At 48.4% G+C, this 18816-nt stretch overlaps 1 protein-coding gene across 2 annotated transcripts in view; it reads left to right on the plus strand.

Moving 5' to 3' along the window:
* The first annotated feature begins 282 nt into the window (after nt 1-282).
* BCO1 (beta-carotene oxygenase 1) overlaps nt 283-18816 on the plus strand; it is a 49622-nt gene continuing 31088 nt past the window's right edge. Inside the window, exons 1-4 of one of the 2 annotated variants that reach the window (XM_045439835.1) lie at nt 283-1837; nt 2445-2584; nt 8060-8402; nt 13073-13201. In XM_045439835.1, the coding sequence (XP_045295791.1) occupies nt 8339-8402; nt 13073-13201 (193 nt within the window). In that variant the 5' untranslated portion in view covers nt 283-1837; nt 2445-2584; nt 8060-8338. The remainder of the gene's footprint in view (nt 1838-2444; nt 2585-8059; nt 8403-13072; nt 13202-18816) is intronic. The other variant, XM_045439836.1, reaches the window with a different exon arrangement.

The raw sequence follows: 18816 nt of genomic DNA on the forward strand, positions 1-18816 counted from the left end.
GCTTTGCCTGTCCCCTGGAAACCCGCCACCGGAGACTTCCACTTTATCTGCTCAGTTTTTCACCCTGGCTAACCAAAGTCACCATTTAGAAGCCAACTTAATTAGAAAACTGCAAAGTAATTCATACATGATAACATTAACTCCAAAAGGGAAATATTAACTCACTCTAGACAGTAACTTTGTAATAGATACAGAATTGCAAAATAAGATTGTTGGGTTTTTCTTTTTGCTGTTGTTGTTGTTTTTTTAATAGCACAACTTTTCTTTCTGAATTCGGGTTTTGCTGCTTCGCCTCATGACTGCTTTGTGGATGCAACACATTCCTGGAGAAAGTGGCCTCAGGAAAGGCAGCCTTCTCTTCCCTGCTTCTTCCCTAAATTATATGGGAAGAGGATCCCACGTCCAAATCTCTCACCTCTGCTACGTGTTGTGTGACCTGTGGCCCAGGGACACCACCTCACTGAGCGTCAGTTGTTTCCCTGATAAAAAAGGAAGTGGGGGAGGGATAGTAACAGTACCTGCCAGGTTTGTGGCAGAATTAGAAGGTATGGCTTGTGCAAAATACAGATGAGGGGGCGCACATCAGCGAATGCCTCTCCTTCTCCCCCAGGAAGGGGCGAGACGAAGCCTTCCTGCTTGCCCACTGAGCATCTCAGACCCTCCAGAGGGCAGACCGTGCACTGTCTGGAAGTGAATCCTCTCCTACAGGCTCTGCATCGCTGCTGGAGGTGGCATGGCCAACTTGTGCAAACGTGTGTGACTTGGGAGGAAGCCCGGGAGATACCTGACCGGACTTGGGGCCGAAACCCTGCCGGGCAGCACCTCCGTGGATGCCCTGCTGCCCTCTGGCTCCCTGCGTCTTCCTGTTTCCCTCTCAGCAACCCCAGCCTGCAGGCCCCAAGTGTGTGGACATCCCCCCTCTCCCTCTCCTGCGTGCCCTTTTCCTCTGGCCCCTCCTTGCCTCTCCTGCTTCTCTCCTGCCACAGCCCCACCCCTCCAATAATCCGGAGCCCTGTGGGATGGAATGCCGGGTGGTACCTCTGGGGCTGCCGCCTTTCCAGGAGCGTGCTGCCTGGCTTCTCTACTTGGCCAGCTCCCAGCCACCCTTAAGCTTCTGGCTCAGCATCACCGTTTTCGGGAAGCGTGGACATCGCCTCTCTTCATCATGCCCCTCGGCCTTGGAGGATCTTCCTGTGTCACCTGGGATGTCCCACTGCTCCCGTTGGATGGGTGGCATTCCATATTTGAGGAACAGGTGAACGAATGAGTGAATGAACAAACACATGGGCTGATTCGCATTTTTATCCTGCCAACCATGGAGTCCTCAGACACTTGTACCCTCTACGCTGGCCCGTCACGCAGCCATCGCTGCCTCTGTCCACCTCGGTCATATACACATGCCATCTTAGCAACTCTCCTGCTATAGCTCAGCACTCAGTAGAACTTTCCCTGGTGATGGAGATGTTCTGTCTGCACATACCAGTATGGTAGCCACTAGCCACGTGTGTCTGTGGAACCTTCGAAATGTGGTTAGGATGAGCGAGGAATTTAATTTCATTGTAATTAATTGATATTTAAATTCACAGCCATGTGCTCTGAGTGGCTACTGTGCTGTACAGCACAGCTAAGTTCCCACGTTAATGCCTTCATTGCATACGGTCTCTTGACCGAGAGATCACTGTCCACAGTTTGAAGCCCAAATTCTTACATCCCCGCGCGATCCAACCCCTGAACCACTTTCCGCTCCCATCTGGGCAGTGGTGGAGACCAACCGTGATTGCAAGTATGGCCTCGGGAGCCAAGCAGCTTGGGTTCGAAGCTCAGCTCCAGGGTGCTGGTGAGTTAACTCTTCCGCGTGTCGCTTTCGTTGTCTGTAAAATGGGCTGAATACCCACACTCGGGGGTATTGTGAGGAGGATGTGTGTTCCCCTGTGCCAAAGGCTTAGAAGAGTATCCGGCACTGGGGAGCCCTCAATAAGTGGCACCTATAAAGATCATTATTTCTCTCGGTGTCCCTGGTGGAGCCAGCCTGTCCTCCTCACTGTCCCCCCACTAGAACTGTCCAGCTCCATGCCGTCTTTCACACTGGTCCTCCTCATTGCCTACAAACACGTCCCACTCTCAAGGGCTCCGCTGGGCACCCATCCTCCGGGAAGCCTTCTTTCCCAGCCTTCCCCAGCCTGAGCAAACTTTCCTTCCTCGGAGTCCCATGATACTTCCTACCCACGCCTCTTCTAGAGCAGCCGTAACAGGCATCTAGCTGTCACTTACTGTGTATGCATCTTCACAGCCAGACTAGAACCCACTCAAGATCCTAGACTAGGTCACAGACATCTATTCTCCTTCAGTGGCAGGCCAGAGATGTGTGCGTCATCACCGGTCAAAAAGATTGATATTTCTGGTTATCAGATTACCTGATCTTTCCAATTTTTCTCTTTCCCAAGAAAAGAAAGGCAAGGAACTATTCTGAGCACCACGACGGACATGATCGGAGTCCCGGTGAGATAGGTATTATAATTCCTATTTTTCAAGATCAGGCCACTGAGGGTCTGAGATTTAAGCAAGCGGCTCAGACACTCTGCTGGTGAGCACAAGAGCTGTGGCTCCAATGCAGACGGGTCTCTTGGGTTGTTAGGGCCAAGGGTGGCCCAGCAAGGGACCACACCATCTAGACACCGTATTCACGCTCTCACCTGTCCGGGATCTGTGCTCGCTCACCAATAGTAGGCAGGGAAGTGAAACTATGCTGGTCCTGGGTTCACCCTTATAGGAGACTGGTAGTCTCTGCTTCCTTTCTCTTGAAGTGCTTATTTAAAAAATTTTTTTAACGTTTATTTATTTTTGAGAGAGAGAGACAGAATCCAAAGCAGGTTCCAGGCTCTGAGCTGTTGGCACAGAGCCTGACACGGGACTCAAACCCATGAACTGCAGGATTGTGACCTGAGCTGAAGTCAGAAGCTTAACTGACTGAGCCACCCAGGTGCCCTGAAACATTAAAAAAAAAAAATTTTTTTTTTAATGTTTATTTATTTTTGAGAGAGACAGAGACAGAGTGTGAACAGGGGAGGGGCAGAGAGAAGGAGACACAGAATCCGAAACAGACTCCAGGCTCTGAGCTGTCAGCACAGAGCCCGACGTGGGGCTCGAACTCACAAGCCATGAGATCATGACCTGAGCCAAAGTTGGACGCTTAACCGACTGAGCCACCCAGGCACCGCCCCCCCGAAACACTTTAAAAAAAAATTTTATCATTTATTTTGGGGAAAGCACATGTGGGGGAGGGGTTGGAAAAGGGGGACAGAGGATATGAAGCAGGGTCTGTGCTGACAGGCTGACAGCAGGGAGCCCAACGCAAGGCTTGAACTCACAAACTGGGAGATCGTAACCTGAGCCAAAGTTGGACACAACCGACCGAGCGACCTCGGTGCCCCTCTCTAGAAACCTTTTTTGGAGGCTTTTGCTGCCATGGAAGAAGTCCAGCTATCCTGCTGGAGAGATCCCATGGAGAGGGTCAAGGACAGACCCTGAGACCACATGGAGAGGGGGAGAGGCCCAGACCCAGCCCTCCTAGCTTGTCAGTCAACTACCAGCAGACCTGCAACCACGTTGCGTTTCGCCAAGCGGCGAAAGCAGGAAAACTGCCCAGCAGAGCCCAATCCCCCCACAGAACTGAGCCCAGAGAGATAATGACAGTGGTGGTTGTTGGAAGCCACTAAGGTTTGGAGCAGGAGATGAACAAAACTCATGTGTAAGATGAGCTACTCCCGTCCACGTTCCCACTGCCCTGCTCTCTTACGCACTGGCCAGTTTTCAGTCCATCTGAAGGCAGCAAATGCATTCTAAAAGTGGTCTGTGGAACACCCACTTTTGCTCTCATATCTACTTCTGTCCCTCAGCCAGCAACTTCAGAAAGTGGTAAGCGTTCCTGTGTAGTGGGGAGGAACTTACACTGCCTAGTGCGTGAATCAAGTTTCTTCACATCTCTGAGGCTGTAAAAATAAGGCTGTTAATGACTCCCTTGCAGGGATGTGTGGGAATTAAATAACGTACTGCTAACCAGACACCTAGCATGGCACTTGACACATGTCAGGCATCCAGCGAATGGTGTTTATGAGAGGCTGGAGGACATGGCTCCCACTGGCGACAAGTCTCGTGTCCCACTCTCCCCTTATTAGCAAAGACCTAGAAAGCAGGGTTGAGGCTCCCATGGGTCCAGAGCAGTGCCAGAGCTTCTTGAGAAAGACCAGCTGCTGCTTGTTATCTCTGTTTACGAAAAGGAAGGATGGAGGTTCAACATGGAAGCTGTCCCGTGAACCACGGCAGGAGTCCCTAACCCCTTTGGGAAATATATGACCTTTGGGACACAAAGACTCCGCCTCCCAACAGAAAAGAACAAGGCAGTGAAGAAGGCAGAGACTGAGTCTCATCAATCGCCTCTATAATCCCAGAACTCGGCCTAAGTTCAGGGTAAGTTCAAAGACGGCACAGAATTATTTTCCTGTTTTGCTCGCTGCTGTGTTTGCAGCACACAGTAGATGCTTAGTAAATATGTGCTGTGTGAATAAGTGAATGTGAGACTGCATGAACGTTGTACTGCCTGGAGCCAACACTGCAGCTTATCTATCCCAAGCCATCCCCTCCTTGTTCCTTGCTAATGGAATCCTGGGGCGAATCTGGCGGCAACGTGCTGCCCGGGAGGACTCCCGGTGGATTTAAGAAAATCAGGGCACAGGGGCGCCTGGGTGGCGCAGTCGGTTAAGCGTCCGACTTCAGCCAGGTCACGATCTCGCGGTCCGTGAGTTCGAGCCCCGCGTCAGGCTCTGGGCTGATGGCTCAGAGCCTGGAGCCTGTTTCCGATTCTGTGTCTCCCTCTCTCTCTGCCCCTCCCCCGTTCATGCTCTGTCTCTCTCTGTCCCAAAAATAAATAAACGTTGAAAAAAAAATTAAAAAAAAAAAAAAAAAAAAAAAGAAAATCAGGGCACACCTGCTCCTCCTTGCCAGGAATTGGTCTAGGGGTGGTCATGTGACACCACTGAGCCTATGAGACTAAGAGAAAAATCTGTACCATAGCATAAAGAGAGAGCTGTCAGAAGGAAATGCCTCCTTTTCCCCACCTTGTGTCTCTGTTTTGGCACCTCGTTGTGGGGGGACACCATTCCTGGAGTGAAGGCAATCGCTCATAAGCAAAACTGAGCAAGTCTAAGGATGGGAAGCCAGCCCCCTAAGGATGACACAGGGGTGCCTGGCCAGAGGGTCCTGATGAGCTTCCCAGCCACCCAGGACCCCCAGATGACGTGATGTCTCAGATGAATGCACATCTTTAGGGTTTCCAGAGATATTGTTATTTCCAGCCAAAGCATCTTCTATTAACTCACTGGACCTTCATGACATTATCATGGGCTGAATCGTGTCTTCCCCTCCCCCACCTCAAGATGCCTATGCTGGAGCCCCAGCACCTCAGACTGTAGCTGTGTTCACAGGTAGAGCCTGTTAGGGGTGACAACGTTAAAATGAGCCCATTAGGGTGGGCCCTGATCTACCCTGACTGGTGTCCTCCTAGGAGGAATTTTGGACACACAGCCAGGGATGCATGAGTCCAGACAGACAGCCACCTGAGGACACGGTGAGAAAAGACGGCCATCGACACACCAGGCAGAGAGGCCTCAGAAGAGACCAGTGCTGCTGACACTGGGTCCTGGACTTCCAGCCTCTAGAATTGTAAGGAAACAAATGTGTGCTCTTCAAGCCGTCCAGCGGGACTTTGTTATCGCAGCCCTAGAAAACTAATACAGATTATCCATTGTTACGATCAGTGTGTTATCCCCGTTATCAAAAAATCCTGACCTCGCCATCTAATTGCCCCCAGGGTACAGGGCTGAATAAAGAAAGCTGGACTTAGCGCCTCACTATTATAATAACAAGGCAGTGAAATCAACCCATGACTGGCCCTCTCGCGTCGACCACCCATGGACACATCCACCCATTGCTTCGTTCAACAAGAATCTAGCAAACATCTGTCGTGTGTCCGTGCTGTGTGGAATTGTCACCAAGTGTGTACTTTGGAGTCAGGCTGCCTGGCTTGGCTTCCTAATTGTCTCCTAGTCACTATGTGACCTAAGGGAAAGCTGGTTCTTTCCAGACTTTTTGCATCTCTAGAATGAGGCTAAGAGTACCCATCTCCTAGGATTATATAAAGTCGGAGCAAGCCAGTGCACGTAGAGTGCTTGGCAAAGCGCTGGACTCTGAGAACACATTGGGTGGGTGGCAGCCATTGCTTTGATGGGTATACGAAATGGACAAAAAAGGAGGCACGGTCATGTTTCTCCATAATTTGAATATTGTCCTCCCCACAAACCCTGCGACCTAGGTATTGCCATCCTGTTTCAAAGAGTAAAGTGAGGTTCAGAGGGGACAGGTGACAAGTCACAGTTTTAAAAAATTTTTTTTTCTATGTTTATTATTTCTAGAGAGTGACATTGTGAGCAGGGGAGGGGCAGGTAGAGAGGGAGACACAGAATCCGAAGCAGGCTCCAGGCTGTCAGCACAGAGCTCTACACGAGGCTCGAATCCGCAAACCACGAGATCATGACCTGAGCCAAAGTCGGCCCCTTAACCGGCTGAGCCACCCAGGTGCCCCACAACAGTCACAGGTTTTAATCGCAGGGCTGGGATCCCAACAGGGTCTTCTGATTTTTTTTTTTTTTTTTCCCTCCCTGCACCAGAGCAGCTGCCCCTGGAGGTGCATTTTTTCCTGAGCCCATAGTTTATGCCAGACACTCTCACTTAATCCCCATGAGGACACAGCTTTTACAGCCTAAGGATAATAACCCCGACATGGATACACATGTTTAGACCAGACAGGAGAATAAACTGGCAAGTTATGGGGTTTAATGGAAAAGGTGGGTCAAAGGGAACTGCCTCCTGAGTGATTGGGGAAGAAAGGCTAATAACTGGGAGCTGTTTGGGGCCAGGTGCTTTTGCTAGGCCCTTGAGTCCAAACACTTGGGGATTTTGACATCATTGCACCCCCATTTTACACTTAAGGAAATGGAGGCTCAGAGAGGATAAGTCAGACTCCTAGAAAAAGGAAGAGTCAATCTCTTAATTCAAATATGCCACCTCTTCTCCTGGACCAGGGCCCCTCAGCACCTGCCGAGAATTAGAATCATCTGAGACATTTGTAAGACGAGTGTGGGCTGGGCTTCCCACAGAGATCCTGCATCAGTGGGTGTGGAGGGAGGCCGGGTGCTGGACCCTCGGGAGCTCCCAGCCAGGGGTGGGCGCACAGCCAGACCAGGAGGCTGTCCCGACTGGGCTCCGAGGTCCAGGAACGTGGTCTCAGCCCAGACCTGGCAAGAACTGTCCTCAGCAGCCGTGGGGAGGCAGGCACCACACCCTGCCTTCCTCTACCCCGGGGTTGGGGGGGGGGGGGATAGCTGCTCCTTTCTGTAAGCAATAGGAGTAGAGAGGAGTCCATTAACTCATCACTCAACATTCTGGCCACTTGGGTATGGATTTTGGGCATCAGGGCAAGAGGCACAAATACGGTGGAGCCCTGAAATCACATACGAGCATCACTGAAATCACATTCGGGCATCGTTTCTTCCTCCTGTTAGACCAAGAAGTCGAACTGACATTTGTTTTTTTAACCATTCCCCATTGTTCTTGAGTAGCATTTTTGGTTCCTTATGTTTATTGTTTTTGGTTCCTTATGTTTATTCCAAAAAAGAAATATAATAAATTAAGTTGCTCTTGGCATATGATTTTTTTTTTTTTCTAAGGAAGGGGAGGTTTAGGATCTTTATTCAAAACAAAGCAAAAATCCTCTCTGCCAAAGACGTTCCCACCACGTGCAACGGGAATTCACATGATTGACATGCTCTCAGCTCCCTTAATCCCAGGTGTCTTGTATCTTGATAGTTTCTCTTGTTGTTCTGATCGTAAATCGTGTTCACCTCCTGGGTTGGGGTATTTCAGGCTGCATACCTATGCTGAATGCACCCACTCAATTATCCCGCCGATTTAAACCCACCAAAAAAACTAGCTTTTCCTGTTTAAGCCAGAAGCGGAGCTGGAGAGGGAGCTGGAGATAAGAGTAAGACGGTTAAAGACTGACCAGGACTCCCGGCTGCGGAATTTGACCTTTGACCAAAGATAAGTAAGGCCAGTACAGTGCGAAGAGACACCGGCCTCTTGTGGCATCTGGAGGAAAAGAGATGTAAGCAAAGGAAGCTGCAGGAAAGCAGAAAGGAGAGAAAAGGAGGAGCCGAGCAGTTGCCTGGAACACATCGGAGTGTCTGCTCACCGTCCACATCGCCACCGCCCAGCGCCCCATGCGATGGATGTCATATTTGGCAGAAATAAGAAGGAGCAGCTGGAACCTGTGAGGGCCCAAGTGACAGGTGAGGGTTTTGTACAGATGACTGGCTCTTCTGATCCTGTTTAGACGTGCACTTTTTTCTGTTTATAAAAGTAATGTGTATTGTGCATTATTTTTGGAAAACCTGGAAAACAATAGAGGGGAATGATCCATAACCCAGGCATCTTCTCTGTGAACATCTAGGTGTGCTTTTATACACAGAAACTCTTTCCAAGGAGAGAGAGCGGATCTCCCTCTTGACAGGAGAAGCATCTGGGGATGCTGTGATGGGCCTACGTACAGCAGAATTAGTCTGCAAAATGTGATGCGTCACAAGTGGGCGACACGTTCGTGAAACTGTGCACCTCCTAGGTTAATTTCAAAGTGGCATGGAGGCGTAGGTGACCCTGGACTCGTGCACACTGGAGGACATGCAGAGCACACGGAATTCCCCCCCAGGTGCCCACGGTGTCATTTTGGCCTTTGAGTTCCTGTAGAGCCATAAGCCTAACAGAACCTGAGTGGGAGCCCCCCCACACCACCCACAACGAGGAAATTCCTTTAGTGGGCTCTGTGTCTAGATTTCTTCATCCCTTATTTCTCTGGCCCTCTCCTCTTCCATGCTGCCCCCGCCCGAGAACCGCGAGCTGGCCGTCTCAGGCCACACAAGTGGTTTCATCCTCAGATAGGCAGACTGGAGGTTTTCCACAAGTGAGCATTTCTGTAAGGAAAGTCAGATTGGAGCTTTTCAACCGAGGGATGGCCTTGGAAGGCTCTTGAAAAAACAGCTTCTGTGTATGTTTTTCTCTGATTACCGAAGTCACCTACAATGTGTGTATGTGTGTGTGTGTTGGGTGTATATGCACATATATAAAAAAGTTGAGGTACCCATGAGAGCACAGAGTGAAATCAGCTGTATTTCCATCTCTTAAGCACCCTTAATATTGGAAGACTTTAAGGTTTTAAAAGATCTAGATTGTACAAAGATGGACTGCAAGTTTTTTTCTAAAAACAAAAGTGTATTTACTATTAAAATTTTATTAAAACAATTGTTTTAAGTTTATCCATTTTGAGAGAGAACACGAGCAGGGTAGGGGCAGAGAGAGGAAAGAGAGAATCCAAAGCAGGCTCCACATTGTCAGCGCAGAGCCCGATGAAGGGCTTGAATTCCCCAATCTTGAGATCGTGCCCTGAGCTAAGAGTCGGACGCTTAACTGAGCCACACAGGCGCCCCTATTAATTTTCTGTTTTAAAAATGAGAGCCTATCCTTTTATGCTCTGGTTTGCCATGGACACATCACTCATGCACCTTCTGTTTATGACTACATGGAAACCTTGGAAATTTTGGAAAACCGGAATTGTTGATACAGATCTGAATGGACCCCTCGATCTAGATCAGCTGTTCTCCCCACCTCCATCCTAGACCAGCAGCCTCAGCATCACCTGGGCACTGGTTAGAATCAGGAAATCCTGGGCCTTTTCCAGACCCACTGAATCAGATCCTCTGCGGGTGGAGCCCAGCAATCTGTGTTTCTACATGCTCTCTGGCTGCCTCCAAGTGTGAGAACTGCTGTACATCACGCCTCCCTCCTCGAGGGAAGCTGAGGGACCAGGGAGGGGCTGCAACTTGCCCAAAGCCAGGCAGCCAGCAGAGGGAGGACGGGCTCCTGACCCTCATTCCAGGCTTTCAGTCCTGGGTCAAGTCTAATCAGTTGACTAGTGTCCATTGGCCAACCGCTACCTAAAGACTGTGCCTCTGTGGCCACGCCTGCCCAGAGAGGCCATAGCCAGGCTTCACGTCGGGCTATGCATTATTGGCTCTGAACCCTCCTTGGCCAGTTACTTAAGAATTTCCTGCTTCAGTTCCCTCTTATGTCCAACAGAGGACTGCTGCCAGGGCTATGTGAGCGAAGGCACCGGCAACCCAGTGCCTGGCACATGGTGCTCAGTGTCTTCCTTCTCTCGAGGGCTTTAACTGTGTGCTCAGATTCATCTCTCTCTGCCTCACCTGCTCCTCCTGCGTCTGGGTCTCTGTGAATAGCCCTGCTATGCTGTTAGTTGTCCAAGGCAGGAGACTCGGTGGCCCTTTGGGGTGTCTCCCCCCTTCTCCGTATTCGCTCAGACTCCCAGTCCTCTCCATTCCAGGTCCTCCAAATCTCTCTTGGTTCCCTCCATCCTCTCTCTGTCTCGTCTTGCCACCTCCCCTGGGCTCCTCCTGCTGCTACCCTCCATACCGCAGTCAGAAACAACTTTTGAAACCTCAAATCTGAGCATATTCCATCAGTATGAACTGTCCAGAAGACGCAGATCCTTAGAGACAGGAAGTAGATGAGTGGTTGTCAGGAGTACAGAGCTTTGTTTTGGGGTGATAGAATGTTCTGGAACTAGATGGTGCTGGTCGTACAACATTGTGAATATATTAGAAACGCCTGAATTGTATACTTGAAGATGGTGGATTTTGGGGGGCACCTGGGTGGCTCAGCTGGTTAAGCGTCTGACTTCAGCTCAGGTCACGATCTCACTGCTTGTGAGTTCGAGCCCCGGTTCATGCTCTGTGCTGACAGCTCAGAACCTGGAGCCTTCTTTGAATTCTGTGTCCTTCTCTCTCTGCTCCGCCCCCACTTGCATTCTTGCAAACCTTACAATTACACAAACATGACACAACATTAAGATTTAAGATTTTAAAAAATCTTAAGATTTAAAAAAATTTTTAATTTTTTACACACAAACATTACAAAAAATCTTAAGATTTTAAAAAATTAAAAATTTTTTACATTAAAAATTTTATTTTAATCTTAAAATTTTCTTTTATGCGTATTTTATTTCGGTAAAAACAACAAAAAAAAATGCACAAAGCTCTGATCCTGTCGTACCCTGTTTTGACCTGCCAAGCTGTCCCCATTCTTCTGAGCATTAAAGCAAAGCCCTCGGTATGGTCTTGTTGACCTTTATCATGGGACCCCCGCTTAACTCTCCAGCCTGAATATTTGGGGCATCCTCACTCGAAAATTACAGTCCAGTCTTGCGAAATACTGACACATCAGCTGGTGTTTCAGCTGGTCTGGAATCTCTTGGTTCAGGTTCCTCCAGAGAGAAGACTTCAGATGTAGGTAGTTTATCCGGGACGTGATCTCAAGAAACACTGGGAGGGAAACCGGAAAAGGTGGCATTGTGAAGCCACCGACCACCGTGAGCCATCAGAGCTGAACCCTCTGGACGCAGTGTAAAGCCTGCCTCACATTGTCCCAACTGAGGGCAAGGAAGTGGTGGCATTTGACGCCCTACTCCCCATCCATCACCGGGTGACAGCCGCTTCCAGGGGCATCGACTCCAAGGTGTTGCAGCTTGCCCAGCGTGTGGGCAGGGCAGCTCCCGCAGTGAAAACAAAGCCTTCCGGCAGAGAGCTGCAGGTAGTTGCAGATGGCAGCCTTCGGGGAGAGGTCTGTGCCAGGAGGACGGGGGTGGGGCACCAACCACGTTCCAGCACCCTAGCTCTGGAGCAGAGCTGTTCAACAGAAATAAAATGCATGCCACATGGGCACTTTTAAGTTGTCCAATAGCTACAGTCAAAAAAGTAAAAACCAGGTAAAGTTTATTTTAATAGTATATCTTAACAGATCCAAAATACTGTAAATTCAACATGTAATCAATATTTTTAAAACTGCTGATGAAGGTCGCCTGGGTGGCTCAGTCGGTTAAGCGTCCAACTTCGGCTCAGGTCATAATCTGACGGCCCGTGAGTTCGAGCCTCGTGTCAGGCTCTCGGCTGACAGCTCAGAACCTGGAGCCCTCTTTGAATTCTGTGTCCTCCTCTCTCTCTGCCCCTCCCCTGCTCACACACTCTCTCTCTCCCCTGCCCACAAAAACTAAACATTATTTAAATTTTTTTTTTCAACGTTTTTTATTTATTTTTTTGGGACAGAGAGAGACAGAGCATGAACGGGGGAGGGGCAGAGAGAGAGGGAGACACAGAATCGGAAACAGGCTCCAGGCTCTGAGCCATCAGCCCAGAGCCCGACGCGGGGCTCGAACTCACGGACCGCGAGATCATGACCTGGCTGAAGTCAGACACTTAACCGACTGCGCCACCCAGGCGCCCCAAAAACTAAACATTATTTAAAAGAAAAGACATGAAAAAATAAAATTGCTGATGAGCTATTTTACGTTTTCCTTTCACGCTTAGCCTTTGAAATCCAATGTGCGTTTTATACTTACAGCACATTGGACTAGCCAGGTTTCAATGCTCAGTGGCCACACGAGGCTGGTGGCTACCATATCGGACGGCACAATTCTAGAATGTTCTTTCCTTGTGCCTTTGTGAGACAAATACCTACCTTCCCTCAAGACCCAGCCAGTGGCTCCTTCAGGAGGTACCCTCCCAGCTCTCACCCCACCTTGGGGTGAGGTTCTGTTCCATGCAGCACTCTTGTAGAGCTGGTGACGTCACCTTTATCCAAGTGTAGTTTGGGCGTCTGTTCATCCATCTCCTCTGTGAGTAGTGAGCAGCTTGAGGACAGGGGTGATATCTGTTCATCTTTGTATCCTCAGTGCTAGCACAATCGGGGCCTCTCCTACCCATTCTGGAAACAACTACTCTATGAACGAATGGGTGCGGCGAGCGGCACTGGGACTGTGGCCTCCGTTCCTCTCCATGGCCATGTCTCGTAGTTTTCTGGTGGGGACGAAGAAACAAAACTTTCTTTGTCTTAACAGGCAGGATTCCATCATGGCTGCAGGGCACTCTGCTTCGCAATGGGCCCGGAATGCACACAGTGGGGGAGACCAGATACAACCACTGGTTTGATGGCCTGGCTTTGCTCCACAGTTTCACGATTAGAGACGGTAAGAGTACCATGTCGATTTGCTATTGCTGATGAAAGACCACCACAAGTGGAGTAGCTGAAAACAGCACAGATTTATAGTGTTGGAAGTCAGAAGTCGAAACGGGGCATTGGCAGGGCTATGTACCTTCTGGAAACTCCAGCGAGAGAGTCTGTCTTCTTGCCTGTTGCCGCTTCTAGAGGCCACTTGTGTTCCTCGGCTTGGGGCCTCAGCTCCATCTGCAAAGCCAGCAGCAGGCCATCTTGTGTGCATGCTCTCTCCCTCACTCTCCCCCGACCCTACCCCCCTGCTTCCATAATGACATCTCCTTCTCTGACCCTGGAGTCTGCCTCTTATAAGGACCTTTGTGATGGCATTGGGCCCACCCAGATAATCCAAGATAGCCTTCCTTCTCAAAATCCTTAATTTAATCACATTTACATTGCCCTGTAAGGTAACATACTCATAGATTTCAGGGATTAGAACATGGACATCTTGGGGAGGCCATCATTCAGCCAACCACAAAGCACAAACCTCCCTGGAAAGGTGGCCAAGGTTCTGTTTCGAAGATTCCAACCTGCAAAATAATATGCATTCTCAAGAAGGTGGGCAAGAACAGGAGATTACTGGCTTTGGAATCAGACATGCCTCAAGTCAAAACTGGAAGAGCATAGAGCTGAAAAGAACAGAGGTCAGTCTGTTGCTCACCAGGCAAGGCCAGTCGCTCAACACCAAGTTCAGTGGTTCTTCCCTGGGGGCAAATAGAAATGGCTGGACAAGGCAGAATTCTGAGTGCAGGTGCCTGGCTTGAGAGGTGGATTGTAGGCTATTTGCTGTTGGCCGTGCTGTCACAACAGCATGTTCTGAGTTCTTACGGACATCCGGGATGGGTGGCATGAGGCTTTCGCAGGCTCAGAGTCACATGCTGGGCATGTTCACGTCCAAGTGCTTCTTCAGCTTGGTGACATTTTTCTTGAACCCCTGCATTCCAGCATGATAAACTGGTCACTTCACCTCACTTGGCCTCAGTTTCCTCCTCAGCATAAAGAGCTTGATGATTCCCTCTGGAGAGCTGTCGTGATCATTAGAAGTCCTGGGTGTCTAGGGGCACCTGGGTGGCTCAGTTGGTTGAGCGTCTGACTTCGGCTTGGGTCAGGATCTCCCGGTTGATAAGTTCGAGCCCCAAGTCAGGCTCTGTGCTGATAGCTCAGAGTCTGGAGCCTGCTTCAGGTTCTGTGTCCGTCCTTCTTGCTGCCCCTCCCTTGTTCATGCTGTCTATCTCTCTCAAAAATAAACAAACATTAAGAAAATAAAAAAAATTAAAAAAAAAAAGTCCTGGGTGTCTAGCAAGGGTGTGACACATGGTAGGTAGAGAATAGATTGAAAACCACCATCGTTGTCGCTGGGTTTGAATCCCATCTTCTTCCTAGCTAACATGGACCCAAGCTGTGTGACCTTGGCCAAGTTACTCACCCTCTCTGTATCTACCCCCCCCCATCTGTAAAATGGAGATGTCAGCATATGTCATAGATATTCTGCGGACAGTGGGATCTTTTATGTATACAGTTGCTGTGCAAGTTAAAGGCATTAATATGTGTAAGGAACATTGTATAATGCCTGGCACATAACATATGCTCAGTAAACATTACCATTATTTTTGCTTAATTACTAGTTCTTTTAAGCCATTCAGCAATTACTTTTTTTTTTTTTTTGAGTGCAGACTCTATGCCAGTGGCTTGCTCCAAGATTTCACAAATAGAGACCCCATGTGTGAAAACCATGAGCTCTGAGTTTACAAAAACGAACAGATTTTGCCAAGACTGAGCTACAGAGTGGATGGTTCCATATTTCCTGACAGCCCTAAGCCTTAAAAATCCCCTTTTCTAGATGACAGTTACCAGTGATTCCTAGGGAAATAAAGGTGCATGAAAGATAAAGGTACAGTGGCTTCCTTCCCATGAGGCCCAGCTTGGCTGGACTGCCAGGTCCTTGTGGCCAGTTAGCGCTGTGTGGGAGATGTTCTTGTCTCCTCTTTGCAGACATGGTAATGGGAACTTCAGAAAGGTTGAGTGACTTATTTGAGGTTACGGAGGTAAGGCTGGGATTTGATCTGTGTTCTCTAGGGTTAAAGTTTGCAACAATCCCTGCTGTCCCTACCCCACACCCACATCACTCCCTGAGAAATGGCAGGTGGCCTAAGTGACCCCTAACAGCTTACTGAGTGGTGGCTCCCACATCCCTCCATAGGGACTCCAGGGACAAGGGACCCAGCAGGGATGACCAAGCTATGGCCATCTTGCAGAAGCATGGCTGCCATCCACCCAGACCCTTGAGTGGGCTACACAGGCAAGTGACCAAAGTTGTCCCATGCTGCTTAGACACTCTAGAAGTTGGTCGTAGATTTCCAAACTCAAAAATTGTTGTCAGAGGTAACTGATCATTTTGTTTTCTTTTATGAGATGGTCAGTCAGATGTGACCACAAGAGGACACCCAGAGAGGCTTGGGAGGACAAAGGCTGTTATCCTCACAGGTCCTAGGAGGTACCATGTCACACAGGTCCACAGGGGACAGCACCAGGGGGATCCAGAAGCAGAAGACTGAGCAGGGGAAGCACATAAGCCATGGCCTGTACTGGGGTTTCTTTTTTTAAAAAAATTATTTATTTATTTTTTAATTTACATCCAAGTTAGTTAGCATACAGTGCAACAAAGATTTTAGGAGTAGATTCCTTAAACCCATTTAGCCCAACCGTCCTCCCATAATCCCCCCAGCAACCCTTTGTTTGTCCTCTATATTTAAGAATGTCTTATGTTTTGTCCCCCTCCCTGTTTTTGTATTATTTTTGCTTTCCTTCCCTTATGTTCATCTGTTTTGTCCTTATGTTCATCTTAAAGTCCTCCTATGAGTGAAGTCATAGGATATTTGTCTTTCTCTGCTCTGACTAATTTCACTTAGCATAATACCCTCTAGTTCCATCCACGTAGTTGCAAATGGCAAGATTTCATTCTTTTTGATTGCCGAGTAATACTCCATTGCATGTATATACCACATCTTCTTTATCCATTCATCCGTCGATGGACATTTGGGCTCTTTCCATACTTTGGCTATTGTCAATAGTTCTGCTATAAACATCAGAGTGCATGTGCCCCTTCAAAACAACATACCTGTACCCCTTGGATAAATACCTAGTAGTGCACTTGCTGGGTTGTAGGGTAGATATATTTTTAGTTTTTTGAGGAACCTCCATATTGTTTTCCAGAGTGGCTGCACCAGTTTGCATTCCCACCAGCTGTGCAAAAGAGATCCTCTTTCTCTGCATCCTCGCCAACATCTGTTGTTTCCTGAGTTGTTAATGTTAGCCATTCTGACAGGTATAAGGTAGTATCTCATTGTGGTTTTGATTTGTATTTCCCTGATGATGAGTGATGTGGAGCATTTTTTCACACATCATTTGGCCATCTGGATGTCTTCTTTGGAGAAGTGTCTATTCGTGTCTTTTGCCCATTTCTTCACTGGTTTATTTGTTTTTTGGGTGTTGAGTTTGATAAGTTCTTGATAGATTTTGGAGACTCATCCTTTATCTGATATGTCATTTGCAAATATCTTCTCCCATTCTGTCAGGCTGCCTTTTAGTTTTGCTGATTGTTTCCTTCTCAGTGCAGAAGTTTTTATTTTGATGAGGTCCCAGCAGTTCATTTTTGTTTTTGTTTCCCTTGCCTCCAAAGACATGTTGAAAAAGAAGTTACTGCGGCCAAGGTCAAAGAAGTTTTTGCCTGCTTTCTCCTCAAGGATTTTGATGGCTTCCTGTCTTACATTTAGGTCTTTCATCCATTTTGAGTTTATTTTTGTGTATAGTGTAAGAAAGTGGTCCAAGCTCATTTTTCTGCATGTTGATGTCCAGTTTTCCCAGCACCACTTGCTGAAGAGACTGTCTTTATTCCATTGGCTGTTCTTTCCTGCTTTGTCAAAGATTAGTTGGCCACATGTTTGTGGGTCCGTTTCTGGGTTCTCTATTCTGTCCCATTGATCTAAGGGTCTGTTGTTGTGCTATGTACTGGGGTTTCTGAGGGAAAGACATGACAGGGCAGAGTAGATAGCATAGAATGGCTGGTGTGAATAGGGTTGGTGGGCTTTGGGCTATAGGGGCGCTCCCTAATTGCCTGGCACCTGGCCCTGGGGTGATTAAGGTGGAGGTAGATTGCATTCCAGAGTACATGGTCCAGACAGAGGAGGTCTGGCTCTGGATTGGGTCATTTCCCATGTCATCTCAAAGATATGCTGAGCCCTTGGCTACCTCTATGAACTGGCTAGTCCAGGGAAAGATAGTTTCCCCCAACCAGAAAGGTTTTTTTTTTTTTTTTTTAAGATGTCAAAACATCATAATATACAGAAAATAAAAATGTATATACAATAGTTGTATCCATAATCTGGAATTATGGAAAATGCGAAGTACGGAGAGTCTACCCAATTACTCACCCTTCCCCATGCTGCTCTTGAACCTGGCTTGTGTCAAGCATACGTGACTTGATCTGCTTTGCAGTGGTCAGCTCACCATTCTCCAGCCTGTGGTTGGAAGCCCAGAGCACAGGGTTTCTGTTCAAATTGTGTTTCATCACCCAACACAGGGCCTGGCCCTAAGGGACACTAGAAAACTCTTTATGGAGCCAAAATGGCATGAACGAGGTAAAGCTTGTTTTGGAAGAAGGAAGCAATCTCCCAGCCCATCTCTTCACCACTCACTACAGGGAGTGCTTGATGGCCACTGGCCCAAGTGCTTCATGTCTACCCACAACTCAGCCCTCCCTTCAGCTCCTAAGGAAGGTACCTCTCGATTTTACAGAAGAGTCTGAGGCCCAGAGAGGACATGTAACTTACTCAAATACACACAGCTAAGAAGTGGCGGAGGGCAGGTATAATCCAGAATCCAAAGACCTAAGCTTTATGCAGTTCTGTCCCCCTTCCCTCTCCTGCCAGCTACCTGCCCCCCTCTTCCATCTCTCCAGCTCAGTCCTCTATAGGCTGCCAGATTGCCAACCCTGGTGTGGCACAGCCTGGCCTCATGTCTCCTCCTTATAGAACTCCCAATGGCTCCCCATTCCGCTCCCCACGAGTGGAAACATAAACCAAATATATTACATACTACTATACATGATTCAAGAGGGCATACACAGAGTGAGCAGGGTTCTCTGATTTGCAGATAACACAGAGCCAGTATTTCTCAAAAGGTGGTTTGTGTGCTTCTCACATCAGCTTCCCCTAGGATTAAAGCTGCAAATCCTGAGACCCCACCCAGGCCTGAGTGGGTCATCATCCTAAAGAGTAAGGTCAGAGCATCAATGTTTCTAACGCGTTTCCTAGATGATAGATCACGTCAATCAAAAGAAGCCCTAACTCGAAAAAAACTTCGAGCAGACCACCACAGTGGACCTGTATCCTAGCCGCCCTGTCCCACCCAAGACCAAGGTGGTGCTCAAGCTTCTGCCATTGTTTCAGAGCCCCAGGTGATTTAGTGTACAGCCAGCACAGAGAACCTGAATCAGTGCCAGACCAGTAAGAAGAGACTGGAGTAAGAAAGCAAAAAGACAGAAAAATGGTTTGTGGCCTTCAGCAGAGGCCAGTGAAAGTTAATGTTTTG

Source organism: Leopardus geoffroyi, chromosome E2 (genome assembly GCF_018350155.1).
Source record: "Leopardus geoffroyi isolate Oge1 chromosome E2, O.geoffroyi_Oge1_pat1.0, whole genome shotgun sequence".
Lineage (NCBI taxonomy): Eukaryota > Metazoa > Chordata > Mammalia > Carnivora > Felidae > Leopardus > Leopardus geoffroyi.